The sequence below is a fragment of the Nelusetta ayraudi genome, unplaced genomic scaffold, assembly GCF_046127955.1.
Source record: "Nelusetta ayraudi isolate G7.1 ecotype Tasmania unplaced genomic scaffold, CSIRO-AGI_Nayr_v1 ptg000011l, whole genome shotgun sequence".
NCBI lineage: Eukaryota > Metazoa > Chordata > Actinopteri > Tetraodontiformes > Monacanthidae > Nelusetta > Nelusetta ayraudi.
In genome coordinates this window covers 7,312,769-7,338,606 of record NW_027466061.1, presented here as the reverse complement: position 1 = coordinate 7,338,606, position 25,838 = coordinate 7,312,769, and the positions used below count along the sequence as shown (strand labels likewise).

Below are 25,838 nucleotides of genomic sequence, written 5' to 3'. Positions count from 1 at the left end.
TCCCATTTACGTCACGACCGAGCAGTGCCCTCCTCCCCCTCATCCCTGTATGTGAATGGAAATATTAAAGATGACTATTAGGAATACGTAATACTTTCGATAATTCAATGGAGCATCAGCTATTTGCGAACACGTGGAACAAGTGAGGGTGGATGTGGCGTTGCTGCGACTGGGGAGAGGGCGGCGAGAGCGGCTGATTGATGATGAGTACGGTGTGGATCACGGACGGCGGGGAGAGAGGATGACTCACACCGTCTGATGTGGCGTGCTCGCCCCGCAACACCTCGGCAGTGCGGTGGCACGCCGGTAGTTGAGCCTGACACGTTGCTGCTGCTCCGCCAGTATCGAGTCGAAAACTTTGTCGCACTGTCAAAATGCGCAACTAAGAGAGCGTATTAGCAGCAAACTTTAGCGCCTGCAACTTGCAGTCAGGGAAAAACCGCGCGTCGTGATTTACCGTAAATTTTGGTGACGCGTGATTGCCATGGAAACAGTGGTCCAGTGGTGCTGAGGGGGCAACTGTTCAACATCAACTTCAACATCAACCTCTCCAATAGCGGATCGGACAAACCTGTTGGACAGCTCTGCCTTCTCGCAGCTGCTCTGCTTCCACTTGGGCCACTAATCAGGTGAGTCCTAATTTATGTTTTAAAAATATTTTTTTAATGGATTATAATTTTTGGAATAAAATTATATTTATTGCATAGTAAAGGGGAAAAAACATATCTCACAGCCAACTAACACCTCGTTTTATTACCAATTTTGCATCTTGTGGGAATATTACATAAAATATGAATACTGGTTTAATGCAGATGTGGTTATTTGCTACATAGGTTTGAGGATATTTACAGTAATGGCTGGTAAGAAAATTCGAGATAAAACATTTTCAGTATTGTTGGTTAAAATTGTCCAAAACTGTTGACAACAGATGCCTGGAAATCCTAAAAAGCTATAGGCTGAAGAAAGCAATCAAAAATGTGATGTAACTTATTTTAGTGTAATTGCCAAAAAATAAAAAAATAAAATAAACATCTTATATAACGCTTGACCCCAAGCAATGCAAATGGTGCATTTTGTGTCATTTGTGTTCACTAGAGGGGGGGAAAACATCTAGGGGAGACAATGAGTGATGCTTCATTCAGGGGCTGTATGACTCATATAGTCTTATCTATAAAGAAGGCAAGTGGTAGAGAGCAGTTCTGCTGCATGACTGAGCTGATGTAACCCCTGAGATTCACTAGAGGCTGCTGTAGGCCATGCTTCCATGTACCCCCATGTTGCTGTCACTGATGGTGTTTACACTGAAGACCAAACAACATAGGCACAAGGGCAGTAGGCTCCAATGGTCAGTAACAGTCCACTCAAAGCATCATCGAAACCTGCCAACAGCTCATCAAGCATTTGTCTGAATCCTGTACTTACACAAGTCCAAATTACACAAAACCACATGTGGAGCTTTTGCCACTTTTCTTGTCAGCCATCATCACGACTGCATCTAATTTTGAAATAGAATCATTCATTTCCTATAACTCATTTGTTTATACTCATTGATGACTCCATTTTATCAGCACTGATAAATAAGTCACAGATATTCTCTAATTAAAATCAATTATGCAAAAATGAATGTACTCCTAAATAAAAAGAAAATAAACAAAACATATTTAAATCTTGAGTTTTGTGAAGCTATTAACATAACATGTTAACTGTCCAATTGTTGATTGTGTGAACACATAGCTCTCAGTGAGGTGGTGTATACCAAAATTAGTAGTGTTGCTCTACCATCATTTGTCTTACAGAATGTATTGAATTTAATTTATCTTTTTGTTCACATTGCCCAAAAACGTGCTGTTGACATAACTGTACACAAGGTCCGTAAAAAGCCTGACTTTTGTGTTGGCATTGAGGCGGTGAGAATAATAATGACCACCACCATCTTACCTTACTAATTACAATGTTTTACCAACACAGCGAGAGAACAAAAAGGCAGTGAATGACTTGCTTGTTTATCAGTAATGTTATGCTGCTTAATGTGGTATAAAATAGCTGTGTTACATCATAGTTACATCAGAGTTTAAACCTTGTCCTACACCCATCATGGTAGGACAAAGCTTTAACTCTACACTTCCACTGAGGAGGAATAGACTATACACAGACAGGTACAATGGAGAAAAACAAACAAAAAAAAAAACAGGTCCAGCCTGTCCCTTATAGATCTGTCAACCAGATTATCCACACAGCTGACTGGCGGCAAATAACAAACGGGTGAGTCACCTGTAACTAGCACACTGCCTGGCTACCATGGAGGAATCTTAACATGGCGACTGCTGAACGCTTGTCTTGCGTAACCAATATTTAAAAAAAAAAGATAATTAAAAAAAAGTAAAAGTGCGTCACACAAACAGTAGGTGACAATCTTGATGCAAATGATGAGGACAATGATGAGGACAGGCACACCATCACTATCATCAGAGGCGCATTGTAGCTCAAGCATAGATTTTTTTGTGATTCAGTTGACGTTTGATTGATTCTGATAACTTCTTCAGTCCTCTCATCTCCTTTGCTTGAAGTTGACAAGACATGAATCTGGATGATGAGATCAAAGGGAAGATTCTGAGAGAGAAGTAAAATGAAAAAATCATCTGAGAGGGGAAAAACTTCCCATTTACTCCATCCATCCATATTGTGCCTCCTGCACTCACCTGCCTATCCCTGCTGTCATAGAGCATAAACAGGTTACACCCTGATCAAGTTGCCATGTTAATCACAGAGCCACATTGAAAGACAAACAGCCATTCGCATGTACTTAAACACGTGTACAGACAATTTAAAGTTCCCAATTTGTCTCACATGCATGTTTTTATGGACTGTGGGAGGAAGCAGGAGAACCTGGAGAGAACCCACGTAGACAAAGGAAGAATATGCAAACTCCTCACAGAAAGGCCATAGGTTGGAGGATAGAACCCGCAGCCTTCTTGAGGCGACAGCGCTAACCACTGTGCAACTGTTTTTCAAATGTGTCTCCAATTTGTGTTAGAAATGTGCCTCAGTCTGGGAGTGTTGAGGATGAAACAAAACTATAATTTGTTTTTTGGCCCGCTTATCTGCTGCGTGTTTGAGTGCATTTCTGTCCTTATGCTCATGAGCTGGACTTTGGCTTCGACGACTTATAAGTGAAGCTGAAGAGCTGGCCGAAGACATTTTCTCTTTGTGTCAGTGCACCAAAATCATATTGAATGTTGTTTCTTTGAAATGGCCAGACTGTGAAACAAATGATTGGCCATTTTCCCCTCCCTCAGGTTACAACAATGGAGCATCACATGGAGAAGAGGTTCCACAACTTGACCCTCGACCAAGTTCAAGCTCTGGATAAAGTTTTGACCGAGGTGATCCCCATCCACGGCCGTGGGAATTTCCCAACGCTGCAGGTGAGAGCCAAAGACATGATTCGCGTGGTGAAGGATCGGCTGGTGGAGCGAGACATCCGCGTCAAAGACATTCGGCTCAACGGTGCGAGCGCCAGCCACGTCCTGGTGAGAGACAACGGCCTCGGCTACAGAGACCTGGACATCATATTTGGTGTGGAGCTGCCCAGGCAGGAGGACCTGCAGGTCATCAAGGAGGTGGTGCTGGGAAGCTTGCGAGAGCTGCTTCCCTGCGGGGTCAACAGGCGGAAGATCACCTGCCTGACGATGAAGGAGGCCTACGTGCAGAAGATGGTGAAAGTTTTCAACGAGCACGACAGATGGAGTCTCATCTCGCTCTCCAACAACAGAGCCAAAACCGTGGGCCTGCGATTTGTCAGCTCACTCCGGAGGCAGTTTGAGTTCAGCGTGGACTCCTTCCAGATAATATTGGATCGAATGCTCGAGTCCTACTGGGAGACCGAGAGGAAACAAGGAGGGGAGGTTTTGAGTGTGTTGTCCAAAGGAGACCGCGTGGAGCAAGGCAGCAGGCCGGAGCAGACGAGCGTTCGTCAGGACGCGGAGGCAAATGTTGAGAAGAAGTCAGCGGCCTGCAGGGAGAGCCTCGGCCAGGATCAGGCAGTTTCTGCACTTGAGAAAGAGTTCCCGTGTGCGCAAGCCGAGCATGCGGTTGGAAAACAAGAAGCATCAGAGGTGTTAGAACTCAAGAGAGTGAACCTGCAGCAGGGGGGGGAGGAAGTGGAAGAAATAGAGAACGTCCATTCAAAGGAAGACATCGTCTTTGAGCTCTGCGAACAAAGTGATCAAAAGAAAGAAGAGATTTGTGGGGATTATCCTTTAGTTCCATCCCCTAAAAGTCCAGACGCCCGGGATCCACTGACGACAAAGTCATGTTTAAAGCTGCGGAATAACGGAGAGAAATCAGTGTCGGAAGCTTCCAAACCAGAGAAGCCAACTCCGCAGAACGAGGAAACGAGGGAGGAATTGATCGACTCTGCGACCTGCAGGAGCGACGAGGCCTCTGCCCAGCAAGACTCTCAACATGAGTTTTCCTTCCCGCCGCCAGCCAAGAAAACCTGCAGCGCGTCGCAGGACGTTGTGCCAGGTTACTGCCCTTTGCCCAAATTGCAGAGAAAAATGTCGCGCAAGCTGATCAGCAAGCCTGAGAAATGGTCCCTGCTGAGCGAGCTGTCGGATTTCACCGCTCAGCTCTTCCCACCAATAGAAATCCCTAAAGCGGGACCGGAGCCTCGGTCGACAGAGGCTCCTGCGGTCCGGCACTCAGACGCTCCGAAGACTGACACCTGCGACTTAGTCGGTGTTCCGACCCGCGTTCCGGCCGCTTCGTGCGAAAGCGCTGAGCAAAGCGTGAAGCCCAAACACTCCAAGAAACCTCCAGATTTATCTGCTCAGGTCCATATGTGCGCAGGGGGCGCCCCTGCAGCAGCCCCGCCACCTCCCACCATCGAGCAACGCTCCGATGGAGCAGCTGGGGCGGCGGAGAAGCAGCAGGAGGAGGAGGAACCCACCTCCAGGGTGGTGGTTGTGGAGGCCGAGTGCACGTACGGGGACTTCGAGCAGGCGCTGGGCCACCTCCGTCACCGGCTCATCGCCACCCGAAGCCCCGAGGAGATCCGCGGCGGCGGCCTCCTCAAGTACAGCGACCTACTGGTGAGGAACTTCCGGCCGGCCAGCGAGACGGAGATCAAGTCGCTGGAGCGCTACATGTGCTCGCGCTTCTTCATCGACTTCCCTGACGTGGGCGAGCAGCAGCGCAAAATCGAGGCCTACCTGCAGTGCCACTTCGCGGGCAGCGAGGAGGCCGGCCGCTACGACTACCTGATGACGCTGCGCCGCGTCATCGACGAGAGCACCGTGTGCCTGATGGGCCACGAGAGGAGGCAGACACTCAACATGATCACGGTGCTGGCGCTGCGGGTGCTTGGCGAGCAGAACGCCATCCCCAATGCGGCCAACATCACCTGCTTCTACCAGCCAGCGCCGTACGTGTCGGAGCCCATATATGGCAGCTACTTCGTGGGCCAGGCGCAGCCGCCGCTCGTGTATCACCCATACCCCCTTCACGTGCACGTGCAGACTGGCTTGGTGTAGCCGCGGCGACGCGCCCTCCCCCACCTGCACGCAGGCGAGGCGTGGCGGCCACTTTTCGTTTCTTGCTTTTTAGCAGCGGTGCTCTGCGAGCAAATGCACGCACGTATGCGGAAGTTTTTGCGACAGCGGGCAAAACCGACGGGGCCGCATGTTGTCAAACGCTTTGAAATCCCTCCTGCTTAGGACAAGACAGAGTGAGCAAAGGTTCAGAAACTGAGGGGCAGCGTCTTTAAGGCGAAGCATGTGACCCTTGCAACTTTTTGAGAAGAGGAGAAGACGCTCGGAGCCTGCTTTTTTTCCCACCAAGATCACCGGGGGGAGGGTTTTATCCCAGTGGACGGACTTTGTTCAGGGCCGTCTGAGCTCTCAGCAGGCCGCTCAGCACTCGCTGAGGAAAGTGTTGTGACGTCGCGATTCCTTATGACTACGAAGACGATTTCTCTCTGACGTATAAAATGTAATCAGTAAAAGTCAGATATCATCATAAGGCTAAGTTAGGCTCTGAGTGAAATCCCCACGTAGCTGTTTTATGACTCATTTGTCTCAGTAGAGTGGAGTTTTTTTTTTAGAAAATGCCTTCACTTGTGCGTTCACTGTACTGTATAGAAATAGGCCGGCTTCCTGCGGGAACAGTCACGAGGCTCATGTTGTTGTGATTCAAATTAAAACATACGTGTCAGTTCCTGTTAGGACTGTAGTTAACTGGGCCATGGCAGTGGCTCATTCTTCTGTTTCACACTATTGAAAATGGCTGCTATAAGCGCCAGCAACCATAAGAGTCCAGGCTGGGAATTTATCAAGAAAATGCAAATGTTGAATTGAACATCATTTGAATATATAGAAAAATCTTGATACAACATAGAAGTTTTGTGTGGCAGAAAACAGAAACCATGATCCGACAGAACACAAAGTTTTGAATCCAATGTTTCCGATACCACATGGCATCACATTTTCTGTGATCTTCCTAAACTTTATGATGTAGAAAACTGTTATTCTTATTATACTCAAATATTCAGTGTGATTATGTATAAGCTGAAGCAAAGCAAGATAAAAGATTAATCTGTCTCTCCCCCTTTAACCTGGCAAACCAACAGCAACAAAGCAAAGCAGAAAGACATCTTCTCTGAGCTCCTCACCTTCCTCAACTTTTACCTACAATCTGTTAAAACATTAAAACCAACTCAGGCTTTAGTTCCTTTTTTTTGCACTTGTGCTGTAATCATTTCTGAGTCAACATTATAAGAAGTTGGGTATTGTAGCCATATGTCTCCGAATTAATTGCATCTTGTGGAAAGAAAAAGAAAAAATATGTATATTTCCAGCAGCAAGGACTTGACTTCCAACCGCACTGCTCAGAAAAGCCTTGGCTGTCTGGAATGCCGAAGAAAACACTGTAATCTCTTCAGGAGACACGGAGGAGAGCATGCTGTGTCTCCATCCTCTACAGGCTGTGTGTTTCACCTGGTGACAGTCGTGTGTCGTAGGGGACGTAGTGAGTGTCAGTTAGGGTGTAGCCTGTCGTTGTGAGCCGAAAATGTTCCTGCACTTTTAAATTATTCAAGCCGTCTAGAATGCAGCCAGCGTTTATTGCACTCTGTCCCTGTGTGTTTGGTTTTCTCCATGCGTGCACTGCAGAAGAAACATGTATTCTAGTTAAAAAAAAAAAATAATAATAAAGAGGATTCAAGCACAGTTAAGGATGCGGGCCGCTCACAACAAGTCGGATTCTGAAGCACAATGTAAATGCACATCGTCGTCGTTGAGTAGTTAAGTGTTCAAGTGAATAGTGAAGACTTCTAAAATACTGTGTGCAGTTGTCACCATATGTAGCTGTAAAGTGACGTGCGTATCTTGAGACCCTGGGTTTACTGTGTGTTATTAAGGAACTGTGTCACTGGTAGAGACATTAAAATAAATGGCAACCCTGTAATGGCATCTGTTTGCTCAGATCGTTGTGTTATTGTGGTAATAAATATAACACAACAGCTCTTCGCCTCTAGTCCTTTATTTATGCTACACGTTTACACAGTCACATTGTCATGTTTATGTACTTGTGCCTTTGCCATCACATTAGTGGAATCACATGGGGTGAGGTTGGCATCGGGCTTTATCGCTTTGCAGCCATTGTGTGTGTTTGCGCAGAGCATGAGAGTAGAACCGGGCTCTTCTTTTGCACTGCCCTCTGGAATAACACACATTGGCCTGGAGCACAAGTTCTGCATGGCCAAAAAATTTGATCTGAGTTGGGTTGGTGTCAGGCAATGTTATATATATCTGCAAGCTCTCATTTCAGGATTATATGACCACAGGTATCAGTATATGATCACAAAATGTACAAGTGATGCCTTTGAATAATCGCTGTACAACCATCCATACCTTTATAAATGTAAATTATGAACAATAATTATAATTATCATAATGTTGTTCCATGACACGTGTTTATATGGTTTTTTCATATGGATAAAGTAGTTCACAGGATCCCTTTGGGTCACTTAGCAGTGGTTTGACAGCCTGGGCCTCATAGGAAACTCTGCATACTCAAGTCCCAGACTTAATGGAATCTGATGGTCTGATGACACATCGTTTTTATATTGGTGTATGTATGTGTTTGTGTGTGTATGTCATACTGTGGTGTGATATATAGGAAAAATTATAAAAATCCCCGGTATCTGGTTTAGTGTGGATACTTTTGGCCTCAAAGTTGCTGTTATTCAGTTTTTCAGTCTGTTCACTGTCGTCTCTAATTTATTGCCTCAAGTGTAGACTATTTTTCAGTGCTGACAATGTACAGATATATTGGTCTTCACAATTGCACAGTGAAGATTTTCTTTGTCTAAGCAACACAACAGTATAACTTAAAGCAATATATATCTATACTAACCAATTACATTTACATATTCATTCTTTTTTCATTTGTTCTTCACACCAATGTTTATGAGACTACAAGTTTTGCATTCTTCACATTGGTGCCTGCATCTATATGCCTCGCATCCCTTTATAATTCCCATGATCCTCCAGCATTTCTGCAGTTTCTAGGTGTGTCCGAGCACAAGTGCGTCACAGCTCAGCCTTGTTTGTTCCTCGGCTGACTCAGCCCGGCTTCTGCTTTATTAATGTGGTTAGGCTGTTGCAAAATAGGAATGTCCGATTTATGGCCGTGTATTGCAGTCAATAAACATTCCCGCTATCTCCTCACCTGCAAATCTTTTGCTTGGGTCGATGTTCATGATCCAGTGATCATAAAAGCTGCAGATGACTCAGTTGCAGCAATGGGTAGAGGCTCCTACGCATGCACTTGTTCAGCACTGGCAGAATTCACCAAAAAACCCTTCTGTTTAAGACACACAGGAAACTTCATGACTTGCCGAAATGCAGTTTTATTTAAAAAAAAGAAAAAAAAAGAGGAAAAAATACCACATACAATCAAAACATTGTGTATAAAAGAGTCACATATTCTACCTAGAGTCGAATATTACTGTCGTGTTTGTCATCAACTAATCTGCCACTTGCAGGCAAGGCTGAAAGCCATCTACTATGCCAAAATACGATTCCAAAACATGAGTCTTTTCACACCTAACCACAATAATTCCTAGACATTATTTTAATGCTGTAACTGGGAGCACCACCAATGCTGATCGATGTGTTATCACCAACACCCAGGCCCAAAGTGAAGACCTCTGGAGAAGAGCACCTACTGTCGAGTCACCCGTCTTAGTTTCTCTCATCTGACTCGAGGGATGCACAAGTCAATGACTGCTCAGTTTCACAGTAAACACGTCACAGGTGGAAACGCAAGATGCGAGAGATGCATTCATTCTGAAGTTGTTCCATGAGTCGTTTGGGAGACATGGCTGGGTAAGTGACGCCTCATAAAAACAGGCAGAAAAAATAGACAATGACTGATTTTAGTGGGTTATGAGAAACACCGTCTACTTGAAATGAGTTCAGAGTTGAAAAATCAGGCAATGGGGCGTAAAAAAAAAAATGGCACACCGTGTTTTCAGAGTTGATCCATGGTTGCTACTTTGTCTTCAGGCCATTAAGAAAGCAGTGAGACTTTCAGTGTCATTAGACACAGACTGATCATGATCTTTGCACAAATGAATGCATTTGCTGTTTAAACACAAAGATCATCATTAGAGGTTGTATCCCATTTGTTTTCCCTCTAATACCTGTATCACTCAGCTGCCATGTGGAATAAGTAAATGTGCAAATAGTTCTATTTTTCCCTCCTCCCACCGACGTACAAAATAGCTAAAGCAACCCCAAGTATAATACAATGGAAAAATAAATAGATTTCTGTGGAGAGCAGTTCAGGGACCCCGTGTTTTTCATGCACATTGGGCTGAGAAGGAACAACCATGGATGGCGTCGGTTCTGATCCATCGTGGAGTACAAGTGAACAAAAATAAAATGAGAAGCAGTGGCTTTTTCACCCTAAAGAAAAAAAAAAAAGGGGGAATTTGTCAATTAATCCAAAACCCTCAAGTGGAAGAATCTTAGAAGCAAAAGTGTGAGAAAACCTTTTACATTCACAAGCCATGGACATCAAGGTGTCCAACAAGGGCTGCAAGAGCCGGGATGTTTAAATGAAACGGAATTATTTTCATGGATGTTATTTCTTGCGCCTGTCTTGTTATTGCCCCCCCCCCTCAAAATGAACCTCCTCAGCCACAGATGATAAATTTAAATCCGACTGATGTGAGCTCTGGGTAAAAACTAAGGCTTGTGGTTGTAAGGCCGTCGGCAGCCTCAGGTGATGCTGCCTGTGGTGCACGGCGGCCGTGACGAAGCAGGTGACGACAAGCAGAACAGTTTTTACACAAAGCGTCCCGAAATGTCGGAGGAAATATGAGCACCTTTTTATTTATTTTTTTGGCATCTCCGCATCCTTCTTTGGTGAGCAGGAGGAAAAGTGGAGAAGTGGAAGGGAGGAGTCTAGTGTTTAGTCCTGGAAGAGGAGGAAGAGGAGGAGGAAGAGGGCGGCTCCTCCAGCTCCAGCGGTAAGGCTGAGGTGAGAAAGTCCAGTTCAGGAGGGTCTGCGCTGAACAGCGGCCGTCAGGGAAGGAAGCTCCTTGGCAACGTGTGATCAGGACCAGCTATCAGTTTGAGAGTTCACATATATATAGATTTTTTTTTGTAATATATATACACACACTTGTACAAAAAAATTGAAAAAAAATCCCTGAATGGTGCAGATAGCAGTGTATTTATTGAGGTTTTGAGAAGAGGTGATGTGTCAGTGACTCCAGCCCATCAGGTGGCTGACGCGAGCCTTCTCCGTCATGCGGCGCACCCGCCCGGAGCGGGACCTGCCCAGGTTGAGGGGGTCCTCCTTGGACCGGTCGTCCTCTGAGTCGTCCCGGTACAGAACTGTCCTGCGGCCTTGGTTGCGCGTGCTGACCCGCCTGGACTTGCTCTGCTTGCCCCTTGGACTGCTGGTGACTGCCACAGGTGCAGCCCCTCTCTGCACCTCCTCCTCCTTCTCCTCCTCCTCCTCCTCCTCCTCACCCTCCTCTTCCTCCTCCTCCTGCCCCTCTCCTTCTTCTTCCTCCTCCTCCTCCTCCTCCTCCTCCTCCTCCTCAGGCTCTTCCTCCTCATCTGGCTCCTCTTCCTCATCTGGCTCCTCTTCCTCCTGTTGATGTATCATGACCACCGGTTGTTTCTGCTCCATAATCTCCTCTTCCTCGTCCTCCTCTTCCTCCCCTTCTCCTTCTTCATCATCCTCATCGTCCTCTCCCTCCTCCTCATCTTCCTCTTCTTCCTCTTCCTCCACTGGCAGCTGCACACGTGCCCTCTTGGCTTTCTGTGCGCCGACCTCCCCTTCTTCCAGTCTGCGTTTCCCTGAGGCCGCCGCAGCCTTACCCTTTGTGGAAAGGCGCACGGACAGGCAGGGGGCTTTGCTGTAGTCGTGGTCTCCCCCTTCCACAAACTTCTCCACGTCAGAATCCGAGCTGTCGTCGCTGTCCGACGAGGATGACGACGAGGACGAGGACGAGGACGACGTGGACGAGGACTCCGACGAGGAGCTGTTGGACCCGTTGGACTCTTCCTCCTCCTCCTCATTGTCGTTCTCGTGGGAACGCTGCGGCGCTTCTCGACCGTGCTGCGTTCTGGAGCCGTTACTCGTCTGCGGTTTGCGCTGCCGTTGAGCTGAGGGCAAAACTAAGACAAAAACAACACCGGTTCAGTTTCCACGTAGCCACAATTGATGTGCTGCGACATGTTTCCCGGTAGCTCGCCATACCTGACTTCTTAACCGGTGCTGCTTGGCCGCAAGTCTTGAAAAGCGGCCGTTCATTTCTGCTCCCACTGCTTGTCCCTGAACTTGGTGAGGAGGGCTGGACCTCCTCTTCTTCTGCTACACTGCTGCTATGAGCTGAAACAGCGAAGGTCTCATCAGTGAACAGGACAGCAGAAGACTGACACGGCATCATGTAGCCAGGGTTCGACTAAAGCCGTTGTATTTAGTTGTATCTTTGTATCTTTAGTTGTATCTCATTGTTGGCATTCATAAAAAACAAACATGAGGATGCAGTGACACCAGTGCTTTCCAGCAGAACATCACACTATAATGAACATTATGCAGCCTTACCCTGATATGATCTCTGAGAATGATTCTTGGCTGAGGTCTGGGACTTTTTTGGCTTTGACGCCTTCCCTGACTTGTGCTTCCCTTTTGGGCTAAAGGAGAGCAGGATTTAGAATTGGAAGCTTAAACACACAGTGTTAAGAACTATTAGTTAGCTTTCAGTTTGGAACTTGGTAATTCTGCTAGAGGAGAGCAGAGCACAACATCGCTGTCAAGTACTCCTAAAACTAATGTCTAATATGGAAAACATGAGAAGCTGTAAGGATTTCAAGACATGTTCTACAGAGATGACTAGGGGGTGTGAAATGTGGATTGGTACCTGGGGGATGGGCTGATGCGTGGGGAGCTGCCTCCATTGTGCAATTCTTTCCTGTAGGTTTGTCTCTGCCGAGTCCGCCGTTCATTCTGAATGGCGGACTTGTAGTCTGAGATGATGGTGATGATGCTCTTCTCGAAGAAGGCCGACAGGCTGAGGGTCAAGGTGTAAATCTAGTCGGAAAAAAGCAAGGAGTCACAGTTAGAGCCTCTAAATTACTCTCTTTTTGATTACAAATTGCAGAGGCTATGTCTTCACATACTTGTGATTTCTTGTTTGGTGTGTATGCTTTGGAGTTGCTGAAAATGAGGCGAACGTCTTTGGCGAACTCCACTGGGTTTTCATAGTTCCCTTCATACAACGTCTCCGACACGGTTCCCAGATCCATGGGCGTGTCAATGATGTCCCGATAGTCCTAACAACGACGACAACAATATACGTTAATGCATCTTTGTGGCTGTAGTACAGAGCTCAAATGTTATTCAAAGAGTCACTTTACCGGATACTCAAAGAGATCCACTGGCTGCCTGAAAGGTCCTGAATCGGGGGAGACGGTCATTCGTCGCAACAGTTCTCGGCACTGACTTTGCCACGCCTTCACGTCCAAAGCCACGCCGCGCTTCTTGGAATTTGCGTTTGCTTCCTGTCAGAGGAAAATCAAGACTGAATCAACGACTGGCGGTTTCAAATGCCAATTCAGTTTGCAACGCTGTGCTGGTGTCGGCCCCCTTACCCGGTGCCCTGTAGACGTTCCTGGAGTGTCGGAGTCGATGTCCAGTTCACCCTGCAAGGCCAGCGCGTACACAGCTATTTACACAGAGAGAATGGGGAGTGGCAGCAGAAATGTGTAGTAAAGAACAAAGACTTACAGTCGCTTCTTCTTCCTCACTGCTGACCTCAGACCTCAGCTTGTGATACAGATGCAAAATATCAGTGCAGCTCTGGTCCCTGAAAAAGGTCAGAGGAGCCACAAGCGTGAAGAAGCACTGAAAACCAACGACCGTGAAGCAGCATCAAAAAGAAGAAGGAAAGTTGAACTCACCCGATGTAGTGCAGGAGAACATCGGTCACCATTTTGGCAGTTGCTACAATTGGGCTCTGGGGTTCATTGAAAGTGCGAGTGTTGTGTTCAATGTAGCGCACCTCCCACATCAACGCGGAGATTCGCCTGATGCAGACAGAGTCAGCACATTAGACTTGCATTGGAATTACATTGTTTAAGGGAGATTTTTATGTTTAGATTGCATGGATTCATTTGAGGGAAGAGAGACTTGCTGCTGCACCTGTAGAAGCGGTTCTCCAGTCTTTTGCGGATGGTGCCGAGGTCGGTGGGGTAAGCCACCACAGTGCAGTACAGAGGGTAGTCCTGCAGGTTTACTGGTGATGCAAAAGCCTTGGCTACCTCTGCGAAAACACACAGTAGCCAAAAGTGAGGGCAGCCCGAGCAAAACTAAAGGCAATTCCTACTATTTATTTATCTATTAAAAAAAAAAAAATGTAAGTATTTTTACAGCCAGCTGTTACTATTGATGTATTCAACTGGGAGCAAACAAAGTGACAGATGGTGACAGAAGTCCAAACAACAACTACCGTCAATATTTATTATATCAAGATCTTGCACACATGTACAGTATCATTATTTATCTCTTATCTCTTGCACTTTGTTTATAAAAAAAATATTTTTATACATTTATTGTTTTTATTATTTTCTGTTATGCTGTATGCAACAGAATTTCATTCTACACACACTTATTGCATACTTTAATGACAATATTTTTTAAGTCAATGAAGTTAAGCTACATCCGAGTGTTACCCTGTATATTAATGAACGGCAGCGCGAGATATCTAAATATGTGGTGGTTTACCCAGTGTAAGAAGCTGATCAATGCCACTGATGACTCTCTCGCACTCTTCATCTTGCGTGTGCGCGCCCCACTCTCCTTCCTGAGGCTTGTAAAGAAGTGCCTTCAGCTCCTCCTCATCCACCTCCACGCCATCGCCGACCTGCTCTGGCAGCAAGGCTGAAAGAGCCACACAACGTGCCAATAAATTACTTCTCAACTTGTTCCCAGGAAGACCGTCAGCTCATCACGGGTAGGATTCATTTCTGACTCAGGTGTCAAGTAAAAATATTGAATTTTACAATAATATATTTACCAAGTGAAGGGGAAAGAGGAAAGAATGTCATATTATATGTCGGCTACATAAAAATAAATCTGAACACATCAATACAGACCTCCCTCAGGAATAGGCTCCATGTCCCAGGGACTCATTTTCTCCCCCTCACCATTGTCCCACCTAATAAAGCCAATCAATAGCAACATTGAGCAATTATTTTGCAGTACTATTGAAAAGCATTCCTCCGGTTGCCACGTAAACTGGAGACATGCAGACATACTTGACTGCATAGCATTGGAAGAGGCTGTCTGGGTACTCCAGCTGCAGAGGCTCCTGATCCTCTACGGAGCCGAACCACCAGGCGTCGTCAATGATGCTGCGGAAACGCATACCTGGTGACAAGAAAAGAAACAAAACAAACAAGCAAACACAGAAAACACAAGAGGGCATTAAACATTATAGCTCTGCTCACAACATTGACAGCATGCAGTAAAATTCTTTAGTAGACCTACCTGGTTGCCAGTTGTGCTCTTTAGCCTCATTATAAAACTGCTGGAGCACCAAAAAGTCAATGACATCAGGCATGTCATGGTACCTTTAGAGCGAGAGAGGAAGAGGGTGAGGGAGTTCCTGTGTTCTTATGTACAATCGTCTTAATCTTGTGCTATAAATTCAGTGTCTAAAATGCTCACTTCAAGGAGAAAGAGTCATTAGTCATCTTCCCTGAGACTGGATCCAAGAAAGCCAGCTTTAGGCAGCAGAGTGTGGGAGGTCCAACCTCATATTTTATTCCAACAACCTTTACTGATTCTTGGTCCTGCCGATCCAAAAGAAGCAGTTGTTTAAGTTAAGGTTGTTAGAGGAAAACTAATATCATCTTCAAACTGTAGGGATTAGTATTCATGAAATTAAATTCATGCAATAGCATTTTAAGACTTGGGTACTAAAACATATGCAACAAAGATGTTTGGTTCAGGAAAATGAAACCAACCCTGAGGTTGAGTCTGTTCCAGGGCTGTTTCTGAGGGTTGATGCTGTAGACCTTGGCCCTGCGGACGGCCCTCACATAGGCCTGATGGCCTTGTTTGAAGTAGATAAGCTGCAGGGAAGAGAAGAGCGACCATGTTTAAAATGCAAACACTTCAGTTTAGCTATCTCAGCCTCCAGTTAGTGTCGCATGTCTTGCCTCGTCACCCATCTGTGGAACAAAAGGAGAACGTCTCGGGATGGTCTCCATAATCCAAGATGGAGGCAGCCACTCTTCTGCATCAAGTCCACCAAGAGATGATGGAGGCTTCTAGAAGCAAACACGATAAAGTGAGAACTAGGGTGGGGGGCAAGAAGTGACACAGTGGAATATCTTTTCAAATGCAGCATGGATTTTTTTTTTTTTGCAAATGCAAGCAATTAAAACTAAAGATTCCACACGTCAGCATCAAAAATCTGCTGAAGCTCACTTGTTTTGTCTCCTTGGGCTTCTTCTTCTTCTTCTTCTCCTCATTTTCGTTCTTCTTTGCCTCCTTTGTCTGATCATCCCCCTCCTCCTCCTCCGAGCTGCTGTAACCCTGAGGCCGTGCAGGCCTCCTTGACGACCGCTTGGGCGGCTGGAGGTTGATCCCTGCATCTGCTGTCCAATCTGAATATTCGCTGGAGGAGTCGCTGAGCATGGAGAAAGACATTGCGGTTGACCTTGAGGAAATGTGACTACATGTTGGGAAGGGTGAGGTGCTACGGTTGGAGATCTTTACCTGGAGCTACTTTCACTCTGCCACCGAGCTTCGCCATCGGAAGAGAGGTCGCTTTGCTCCGCTTGTTCCGCTGCCTGTTGACCGAGAGACAAAGAGCTTTATCTTTTGGATCGATCATAAGTGTTGCTTTATAATGTCATAATTATCTTTTTTTCTGTATATAAAGACTGAACACACCTCCCCATCAGTGTCTGACTCCATGTGGCTCTCTGAGTTGAGGCGGTTGCTTGGATTTCGCCTCCTGGTGCCTGGGCGGCGGACCTGAGCCGAGCGGGTCTGGTAGGCGTGGTGCTGCGGCTTCTTCTTTGTGGGTCGCAGGGATCGCAGGCGGGTGCTGAGGGGATCAGTCTACCAAGTGCAAGGAAGGAGGGTGGAAAATGAGGGCGGAAACGAAACAGCCCAAAGACCAAATTTGGCAAAGCGTGACCGACCTTTGGTGTGCAGGGCACCGGTTTCTTCCTCCTCTCTGCGTTGTACAGTGAACATTCCATGTCTCCTTTGGCTTGTCTGCTCTCCTCCAAAACTCTGCAAAGTGAGCAGGCGCACGTAAGCACGGACACAAGCGATGAAATGCAAGCTAGCAACGACACCTCACTCCAGCCACCTGACCTGTAGATCCCCTGCGGCACCTCGTTGACCACGACTCTGCGGCTCCAGGCCAGCAGGTCCCTCTCGGTGGCCACCTGACTGCGCAGGGCGTTGTGCTGCATCTGCCACACCCCGTCCACCTGGCCTGTTCTGCGTGCTCCGGCAGCGGCGGGGGAGTCAGCCGCCTCAGCTCCATCCACTGCTTAAAAAAAAAAAGAAAAAAAAAAGCAGCAAAATTGTTATAGAATTCAAGAGGCCAAAAGCTTTAAACCCCAATAAAACAATTCAGGCTGAGGATAACGAACATGTAAAATGCACCTTCAGCTCCTTCAGGCTGCTGCTGAATGTTCTGACGCTCGTCTTGGTCATTCTGCAGCTGTCTGATGAGATTGTCCAGCAAGCTATCTCTGTTCTCTGCGGTCTGCTGACCAAGTACCTGCTCAACCAACTCCCCATCACCTGAGCAACAGAATTTAAGACATCAAATTGTGTGACACCAAGTTTCAGTGACTGCAAAAAATTCTGAATGAATCAATTAACGAGGAGGCAGATCTTACTGTTCGCCATGTATCCCAGCTGAGGTATGAGCTGATCTTCCTTGCAGTTCTCCCTCCCCGGCACCAGGCGCTGATAGTCTGAAGGGTGAGGATTCCCGTCGACGTCCACTAGGAAGGGTGGGGGCATGAGGTGTGGCGCCTGCTGTGTCTGCTCGTCCAGCACGTAGTTGTTAGAGTCGCGGATAAGAGGCCGGTAGTCCGTATGGAAAAACATTTGCTCAGGAATCTGGAGGAAATAAGAACCACATGAGCGTTCAAGTGAGAAAGATCCTTCATACCTTGCTCTGATTTCCTCTGTCCTGGGTAAAAAGCAAAATATTGCATTTAAAGACAGTAAGTATTGAGACTGTAATGACGAGCTCGGCTGAGGCCCAGAGACAAGAGCATCATAAAAGCAGTGAAAAGATTTGATATACAATGCAAATACCGAAGACAACAGCATGTTCCAGAAAATCATTGAAGTGAAATTCGGTGTGTGAGGTCTGACTGTTGGAAAAACACTACACTGTTTGTTAGCCTGTTTTTGTCAACTTGATCTAAAGTATCTGAACCCAAAACCACAACAGCTCCCACATAAAGTGTGCCATTAAATGCAGGTATGGGCTCACAATGATAATGAAAAAAATGGGAAAATTGAATCCAGTATCAATCCAATCCAATTATAAACATGCATCATCATCAAGGACATTGCACAGAGAAAATATGGACATTTAAACTTTATCTCACGGCCTCATCTAAATTGCCTTGCTTTCGCCACAGCCAGCCACTTGTCAACCAGATGTTACCAAGCTGGCATACATGTAGTGAATATAGCAGCTGGAACAGTTAAAAAGAAAAGAAAAAAAAGAGACAGGAAGAACTAGAATGATGTAGCATTTCCTGTATAGCCGAGCTACAGGATATGTATCCCATACGTAGAAAATCATAATTCACGCATCAACTGGAGATCACTGCCCGAATTAAAGCTAGTAGCTGGAGTAGTGACTTCCTGAGAGTTCTTGTTGGTTCCGACTCAAGTTATTGTCAATTCTAAGGCGTCCAACAGCAGTGGCGCCACCAGGGGTGGCCACGGCCCCCCCTATAAATTTACTGGCCACCCCACTGGCCAGTATAGGTTGTAGTAGGGTACTGACCCTACTACAATGCATTTCACCCCAAATGCTCAGCCAGCCAGACAAGCCGCTTTTGATCTTCCCTCACTCACAGCACCCCCTATTCCCTCCCCCCGGCCGCTGTTACGCGCTCAGATAGCCACGGCTCAGCGTGTACGCGTGACCGCCGCTTCTATCTACACAGATAAATGACCTCAAATGGAGTTAAGAGAGAAGACAGAGAAGACGCGTCAAACAACCCGGCAAGGGACCCGTGTTGAAATCAGCCCTGATCGGAGCGCCCCGATCGGCTCGGCTCCCTCTGGTCCGATCGGAGCCGAGCCTCAGTAAGTCAAAATAAGTCATAAAGTCAAAATATTCTTTAGTAAAAGAAGAGGGGGAAGTATGAGTCCTAACGTGTACTTTTTGAGTGCTAAATAGTGCCGCTACAGCACCTGTAGAGCAGCCTTTTGACGGGTTTTTGACATGTAGAACTGAGTTACGTAGCTAACGTTAGCTGCTGCTTGTATATGTCATGTCATTTTCAGACAATGAAGAGAAAGTCCACAGACATCTCTTCTTATTTTAAAAAGAGTATTAGAACAGGAGAGAAAGAGACAACAAGGCAGCAGGAGGGGGAGGAGAAGGAGGAAGAGGAGGAGGATGGAGTAGAGGAAAATACAGAGCAGGATACACAGCCAGCGTCAATAACAGCCAGAAGCCAGGCAGGACTCAACAAAAGCAACTGCTCGACCTGTTCCTGGACCAACAGCTGAAATCATGACTGTTTACCCGTAATAATGAAATTGACGGCTAGCCTAGATAGTAAGGTCATCTGGAGAAATGTATGTTTTGTTTAGTGTGTTTCCATTAAATTACAAATCATGACATAATCAATTAAAGCTTGTTTATTGATAGTTGAGTTTCATTTGTCTGAATAGAAATACCTACAGGCTATTATTACAACTATAATTGATAATTAATAGAGGGACTAAATATCATTATTATTATCATTATCATTATCATTATCATTATCATTATTATTATTATTATGATGTCAGAATAACTGATTTTGCCTATGGTTTATCACAGATAGAGTCTGTGCACATTAGATCATTAGTAACATTAAATATAACAATAAACCAAAGTATATCAGGAGACATTTCCTTACGTCTTTCTGATAGTTTTCTACTGGCTGGTTTACTACAACAGTATCATGATATCCTGAAATGATGGCTTTTAGTTTTGGTGTGCCATCCCAAGACAGTGTGCCACTGTCCAACAGCACACAGTTATCTATTTCTCATATCTTTTGGGCAAAATTTCAAGGAATTTTGCTTATACTGTATTTATGAACCTGTATGTTGTTTAAATTCAGATGCAAGGCAAAGCCAAACAATGAAGAAATAGAGGTGTGGTAATTGAATGGGAACACACACGCTCCATGCAACTCACTCGGAATCTGGCATGAGATTATTTTTGCACCCGAATTTGGAACTGCTCTCTAAACTTGTTTGATAAGTGAGGGCCGCTGGAAGTGAATGTGTTTAATCAACATTAATGCGCCCTTACCTTCTCATATGGTCGGCTGCAGCCAAAGCCAAAGATGAGCAAGTGGCCGTGTGAGTCAGTGCAAGCAAAATGCTGCCCATCTGCTGAGAACTTGCAGTCAAAAATAGCACCGTGGCCTTGGCCTTCGATCTGGAAGCAGACATTGAAATATTATCATAATAATCGTGACAGAAAAAGAAGAGGCATCGCTCGTCACCGGGATGCCTCTCATTGGTTCGGCAGCTAACCATGTTGAAGAAGTTGCGGATTTTGGCTCCTTTGGTCAGATCCCACATGTAAATGTTGCCATCGTGGCCAGCAGACAGCATGATACGGGAGTCAAATGGGTGAGCCTCCATTACAAACACCTCGTCATCGTGACCCTTTAACGGCAAAAACAATTTTTTGCTCACATGTCAATACTGCTCTGCTTTAAAAATATATATATATATATCAAAAGCAGCAGAACAATGAGAACAACGGCTTGATCCACTCACAGACAAAACATGCAGCAGTTGTCCAGTGGTGGTGCTCCACACTTTGAGCAAGTAGTTTGACACTGCTGTGATGACAGTGCTGTCTGTACGGTCCCAGGCCACCATTGTCACCACCAGTTTGGTTTTATCATCCCCATTAGTGATGGTACTGCTGGAAGAAGGGGGTAATTCATACCAGACATTAAGCGGGCGAAACTCACTAAAATCAAAAATAAATAAGCGGATGATTAAAAATAAATAAAAGCTCTCTCACCCAGGCAGCCTTGCAGCCATGTCCAAAACAACACTTTTCCATTCTTGTTGCTGGTAATGCCAGATCCTGGCTGTGCCATCTCGACTGCCACTCACAAACCTTAAACTGGATGTACGCAGAGACTAAACTGTTTAAAGGGTTTCAAATGCACATTTACTTGGATTAACATTTGCGTAAACTGTACCAAACAAACTCACCTGTCACTGTTATTGCTAAATTGGACAACTACAACTTTATCCTGAAAGGAGAAAAGAGAACACTTGTATTCAAGTAGCCCTTGTTGAAATGTCAGCCCACGCTACTGCTTTGTAACCACAAAAGGTTTGCAAAGGCTTTCCGACATTTTCAAAAAATAGTCTTAGCGAGTGTCAGACTGCACAACATTTATTCCTTTGCCACTACAAAAGTGGAATATTTCACAGAGAGAAACAAGACAATCCAAAGTAAATGTTTCTTTACCGTATGAGCGTCCATCTCAGACACCTTCATTGGGGTGTCAGCACCGAGGTAGTAGACCCTGATCATGTGATCAGTGCTCCCAGTGGCCATGAACATACCACCTATGAAGGTAAACATAGATTACAAACATAAAAAATAAGAACAGCTACTATTGACTTCATCAACACTATCAGCACCATGACATCATTTTTCCTCTTTCCTCCATTAGAATTACTATAAAAGCAAGAAAACTGAGAAGGCATCTGGAGGGTTTCAACTCCTAAATCTAAAATCTCACATTGCCAAAAAATCTCATCACTCCACTGGCTATAATACAAGACATTTAACAGTTGTGGTGTTATATGTCCCACAAAGAATTTGTGTTCATCTGCCAGGGGAACAGCTAACTGATGCATTTGCAATTGTGGAACTATATTTATTTGATAAATAATTATAGTTCCATAAATAATATTTATGATTCCCTACACTCAGAGCAGCTAAAAACTGAAATGAAATTACATGAAGAGAAAAACACTTACCGCTACTGAAAGAGGAAGTTGAGACCTGGACTCCTGGACGTGACCGCTCCACAAACTTGACTGGCTGCTCCCTGAAGAAACATTAGGGCTCTCGTTACTTTCGAGGAAAAGCACAATCTTTATTGAAGCTACAGAAAGCCCAACGATAAACAGAATCACTTACTCGAACTTCATGCTGACTGAATGCCACTTCCAGAAACACACCATGCCGTCTGCGCCCGTGGATCCCAAGTACCGTGACGTCCCTTTGACCACAGGACAAAACTAAGGGGATACAAACACAGATTTACAGTAGAATGTAAAGGAATAACAGCATGTTATCATATTATCACAACAACAAACAGAACATTAATATGTGACAGCACATAACCTCAATTAGAATAGAAAATAATGTGCAATATGATTACATATGACTAGTTCTTTAACATGCAGTAGCCTCACCAGGATGGATGTGATAGAGGCCCCGTGGGCCTGCAGAACAGTGATGGGGGCACAGGTGCGTAGACACCACACTCTGATGCTTTTGTCACAGCTTGCTGAGGCAAGGAGCGTGTTCTCGTGGTTGACACCCATGTCACATATCTCCGCCGAGTGGCCACGGAGTGTTGCTAGTAGTCGGCCATCATCTGTGGCCCAGATCTTCACTAGGCAATCATCAGAACCCTGAATGCATTACGCATGGGGGGAAAAATAAACAAAAAAACAGATTCAAAACAGTTAATTGTCTTGGCCACCCTTTAAACTGTTTGGCCAACCTTCCAAAGACTGTGAACAAAGAGAGGTGTGAGTTTAATGTGGTTATATGAAGACATGAAATCACCGTATTGGGGGAAATTTAAGACATTTGGTTTTGTTTTCTGTGTGGAAGCAGTCATAGGTGTAAACTGAAAGAAAATATCTGAGTCAGCTGATCACGAGTTCATTTTGTAAAGGTGACCATGTTCAAACAGGTAGCTGTTTGAAAACCCACACAGACTGCAAATTACCCTAAAAATATAAAAACATAAAATAACTTAAATGCCGAACTGGATATTCTATTACTATAAATGTTAAGACATTGTGAAGACATTTCTTGTACACTGAATGAGGCTCAAGTTTTATGAAGTGAAGGTTGGATCCCGACCTGAATTTCAGAATGGGTTTTTACATAAAATCCCATCTGTACTATCTGTACCTATTTGTTGATGCACTTTGACCCAACTAATCTGTCATAATCTACATAATTCTAACATCTAAAAAGTTTCAATTGATCTCCTCCATCACTCACCGTAAAAATCCTACGACCCGTGCGGTCAAAGGCTACACAGTAAACTGAGGAGAGGTGGCCGAGGATACGCTTGTGTATCTTCATGTGTTGGTATGTGGAAGACGGCAAGGCCTGGCCAAACCGAGCCAAGCCTGTGGCCTGGCGAGCACCCATGGTGGACACTTGATAGGAAGACAGAAGACAAATTAGAATCTGGGGAAGTAAATGATCGACTGCAAAAACATCAGCGACTTCGAGGGAGTTTTGTTTTTTTCTAAAAACAAAAAACTTTTACACACCAACATTGGGAGGACCTCCAGAGTTGGTTGGCGGTTCTGGTGGGCGCCCTCTGTGAAGCGCAACTGCCGCTGAACCACTGCATATTTTGTGGCTGCAACCTTAAATGCACAAAAAGATAATTATTTAACAACTTATAAAAATACAAGTTTCAAAACAGATTTTTTTTTTGCAGAGAAAAAAAGACAAGTGCAACTAAATAGATAAAATAAGTCACAGACAAAGCAATTACAGACAAAGGTGCCCATGCTAACTATAAGTGGAAAAAGCTTACTTTTGGTAGTGCGCAGCAAAGACTGTCTTCCCAACCCGAGGAGTGTTTGGACTCCAGGAACACTAGGTGGGATCTCCTTCTCAATTAGAGGGCCAATCCGCTGGCAAACACGGAGCAGATAGTCTGCAGGAATGTGCTGGTTTAAAATCACCTGTAAAGGACATTTACCAGTTAGAATGTGACACAGGCAATGTATCAGCAGATCTTATGACATTGTTAATTCATTATTCAAAAGACAGAGGCCTATTTTTAGTATCCTGTGACTTTTACAGGAACTCTGAAATCAGAATTTAACTGAAAAACAGCAAGAATACCTTTCTGTGCCAGTTAACTAAAACCAAAATGACACACATAAATTATGAGAGTCTAACCACACTTGTGGAAAAAAAAAGGTTATTTAAAATGTTTTTCTTACACAGGGGTTTTTGTTTTTTTTTACATTTTCACTATATACCAATACCGAGGACGCATCATAATTGCTTTATTTTTTGACACAAAAACAACCAAATAAATAAACCATCATTTGAAATTTGAAGGAGTGTAGAAACATTAAACAACAACAAAAAAAAACAACAAAAAAAAAAACACCCTAAACTTTTAAAATCTGGTCAAAAACTAGTTAGGTTATTTCAGAGACACAAAAAAATGTTTGTTAATCAGCATTTTTGGCGACATCAAAAATCTTTTATGATTAACTTGTTTTTCAGGAAAAGGCAATCCTATTGTCTGAAATTTAAAAAAAAATATATATATATATATATATATATATATATATATATATATATATATATATATATATATATATATATATATATATTAAAAAAAAAAACTTCATTTTTCTATTTGTGACGCCATTTATTGCATTGTTTTCGAACGCAGCTCGTTCAAAAACAATTAGAGATATGGAGGGAGAGCGCATGAGGAGGAGTCGCAAACCAATCATTGCACGTCTTTACTATCCTTCCGGTTTGCTTGCGAGTCGAAACGGAATTTCATTGGCTCCACCAGAAGACTGGCAGATCCTGAGCCATGCTCAGCCAATCACAAATGACCTTGCTTCTTTCTCCTCCTATTAGCCAGCACAATAGCAAAGCCAGCAAATATTGAAAAATGGCCCTTCAATAACATTACTGTTTTAAGGCATCTTTATAAACACAAACATTTTGCTTCCGCCCGTACAGTAACCGTTACGTTAAACCAGGGAAAACCGAAAAAGTAAAATTCGATTGTTTACAATGTAAATATGACGATGAAGTTATCCACGGAAAATAAAAAAAAAAACTGACAGTTCGCACTCACCCAATCTTGGAAGGTCCGTTTGTATTTCTTTCCGTCCCAACTCCATCGTTCTGGGACCAACTAAAGTTAAAAAGCACGGTGTAAGAGAAGGTCGAATTTTGTCGGCTTCGAATCGACTCGGTGACACGCTCCTTCGCGAACAACCGACGAAATTTGTGGAAAAGTTGCGTAAAAGCAGGCAGATGGGCAGTAATACGGAAACCACACGAGGAAAAATACAGAAAGGACCACTTGCACCTACCTCATACTCCTCCAGCTCCTCGATCAGAATCTAACAACACAGAGACACGGTTATCGTTAGCGGTTAGCACCAGCTACCCGTTCAGACAATCGAATACTGGTATCTGAGAATAACGCGATGTTTCCGGGCGGTACCTTTGCTGCCTTTTTACATGGTCCCGACTGTAGAAATCTGGCGATGAGGTAATATAGTTCTGAGAAGAAAATTGTGTATTAGCTAAGTCCCAACACTGTTACTAAGCCGAGCTAACGTGGCTAGATGCGGGTTACTTAGCTTGGAGCTAACTACATAAATGCTCAACGCTATTAATTTTTTTTAAACCCAACCGGTACTCACCAGCTTCGATTTGTGAACATTCTTCTCTTGCCATCGCGGATAAAGACGGGCGACATTAAAACAAACTGACGATTTAGCCTGCTCGTTAGCCGCCGGCTAGCTAACAGTAGCTAGATGGAAGAAGCTAAAACAGGCTAGTGACTGGCCTCCTTTCTCAAGTTGTTCGCAGACCACCTGGTGCTTTGTGTTAGCACCCCCCAGTGTAGGAATGTAGAATTGCACCACGTTAATTCGTTTGGGTTGCCTTTGATATTCAATGAATACAGAAGCAACGTTCAGTATGTATTTACGTGTCCCAGCTTTCCCCTTTAGAATTAAACGAA

The 25,838-nt window shown here is 44.7% G+C and overlaps 2 protein-coding genes across 3 annotated transcripts; one reads left to right on the top strand and one right to left on the bottom strand.

Annotated features, from left to right (window-relative positions):
- Window positions 1-20: 20 nt before the first annotated feature.
- Window positions 21-7,211, top strand: LOC142884599 (terminal nucleotidyltransferase 5C-like). The gene is made up of 2 exons (XM_076020359.1): window positions 21-629; window positions 3,297-7,211. The coding sequence occupies exon 2, from the start codon at window positions 3,306-3,308 to the stop codon at window positions 5,532-5,534; it is 2,229 nt and encodes a 742-aa protein (XP_075876474.1). The 5' UTR covers window positions 21-629; window positions 3,297-3,305; the 3' UTR covers window positions 5,535-7,211.
- A 1,680-nt stretch (window positions 7,212-8,891) lies between these two features.
- On the bottom strand, window positions 8,892-25,692 carry brwd3 (bromodomain and WD repeat domain containing 3). 2 transcript variants are annotated; one of them, XM_076020357.1, is made up of 40 exons: window positions 25,516-25,692; window positions 25,314-25,372; window positions 25,180-25,209; window positions 24,939-24,998; window positions 23,640-23,790; window positions 23,368-23,466; window positions 23,090-23,250; window positions 22,264-22,485; window positions 21,986-22,086; window positions 21,823-21,893; window positions 21,305-21,405; window positions 21,043-21,083; window positions 20,846-20,950; window positions 20,593-20,743; window positions 20,344-20,478; window positions 20,117-20,245; window positions 17,454-17,679; window positions 17,215-17,355; window positions 16,918-17,098; window positions 16,740-16,833; window positions 16,486-16,656; window positions 16,309-16,382; window positions 16,018-16,219; window positions 15,747-15,857; window positions 15,552-15,659; window positions 15,253-15,377; window positions 15,073-15,155; window positions 14,841-14,952; window positions 14,679-14,740; window positions 14,308-14,463; window positions 13,726-13,846; window positions 13,485-13,610; window positions 13,312-13,390; window positions 13,176-13,226; window positions 12,942-13,085; window positions 12,705-12,857; window positions 12,446-12,615; window positions 12,130-12,218; window positions 11,782-11,913; window positions 8,892-11,687 (listed from the first exon to the last, which is right to left on the bottom strand). In XM_076020357.1, exons 1-40 carry the CDS (start codon window positions 25,547-25,549, stop codon window positions 10,774-10,776), a joined length of 5,475 nt encoding a protein of 1,824 aa, XP_075876472.1. In that variant the 5' UTR covers window positions 25,550-25,692; the 3' UTR covers window positions 8,892-10,773. The 2 variants fall into 2 exon arrangements, with proteins under 2 accessions (XP_075876472.1, XP_075876473.1); XM_076020358.1 differs by having other exon boundaries at window positions 20,593-20,740.
- Window positions 25,693-25,838: the final 146 nt, after the last annotated feature.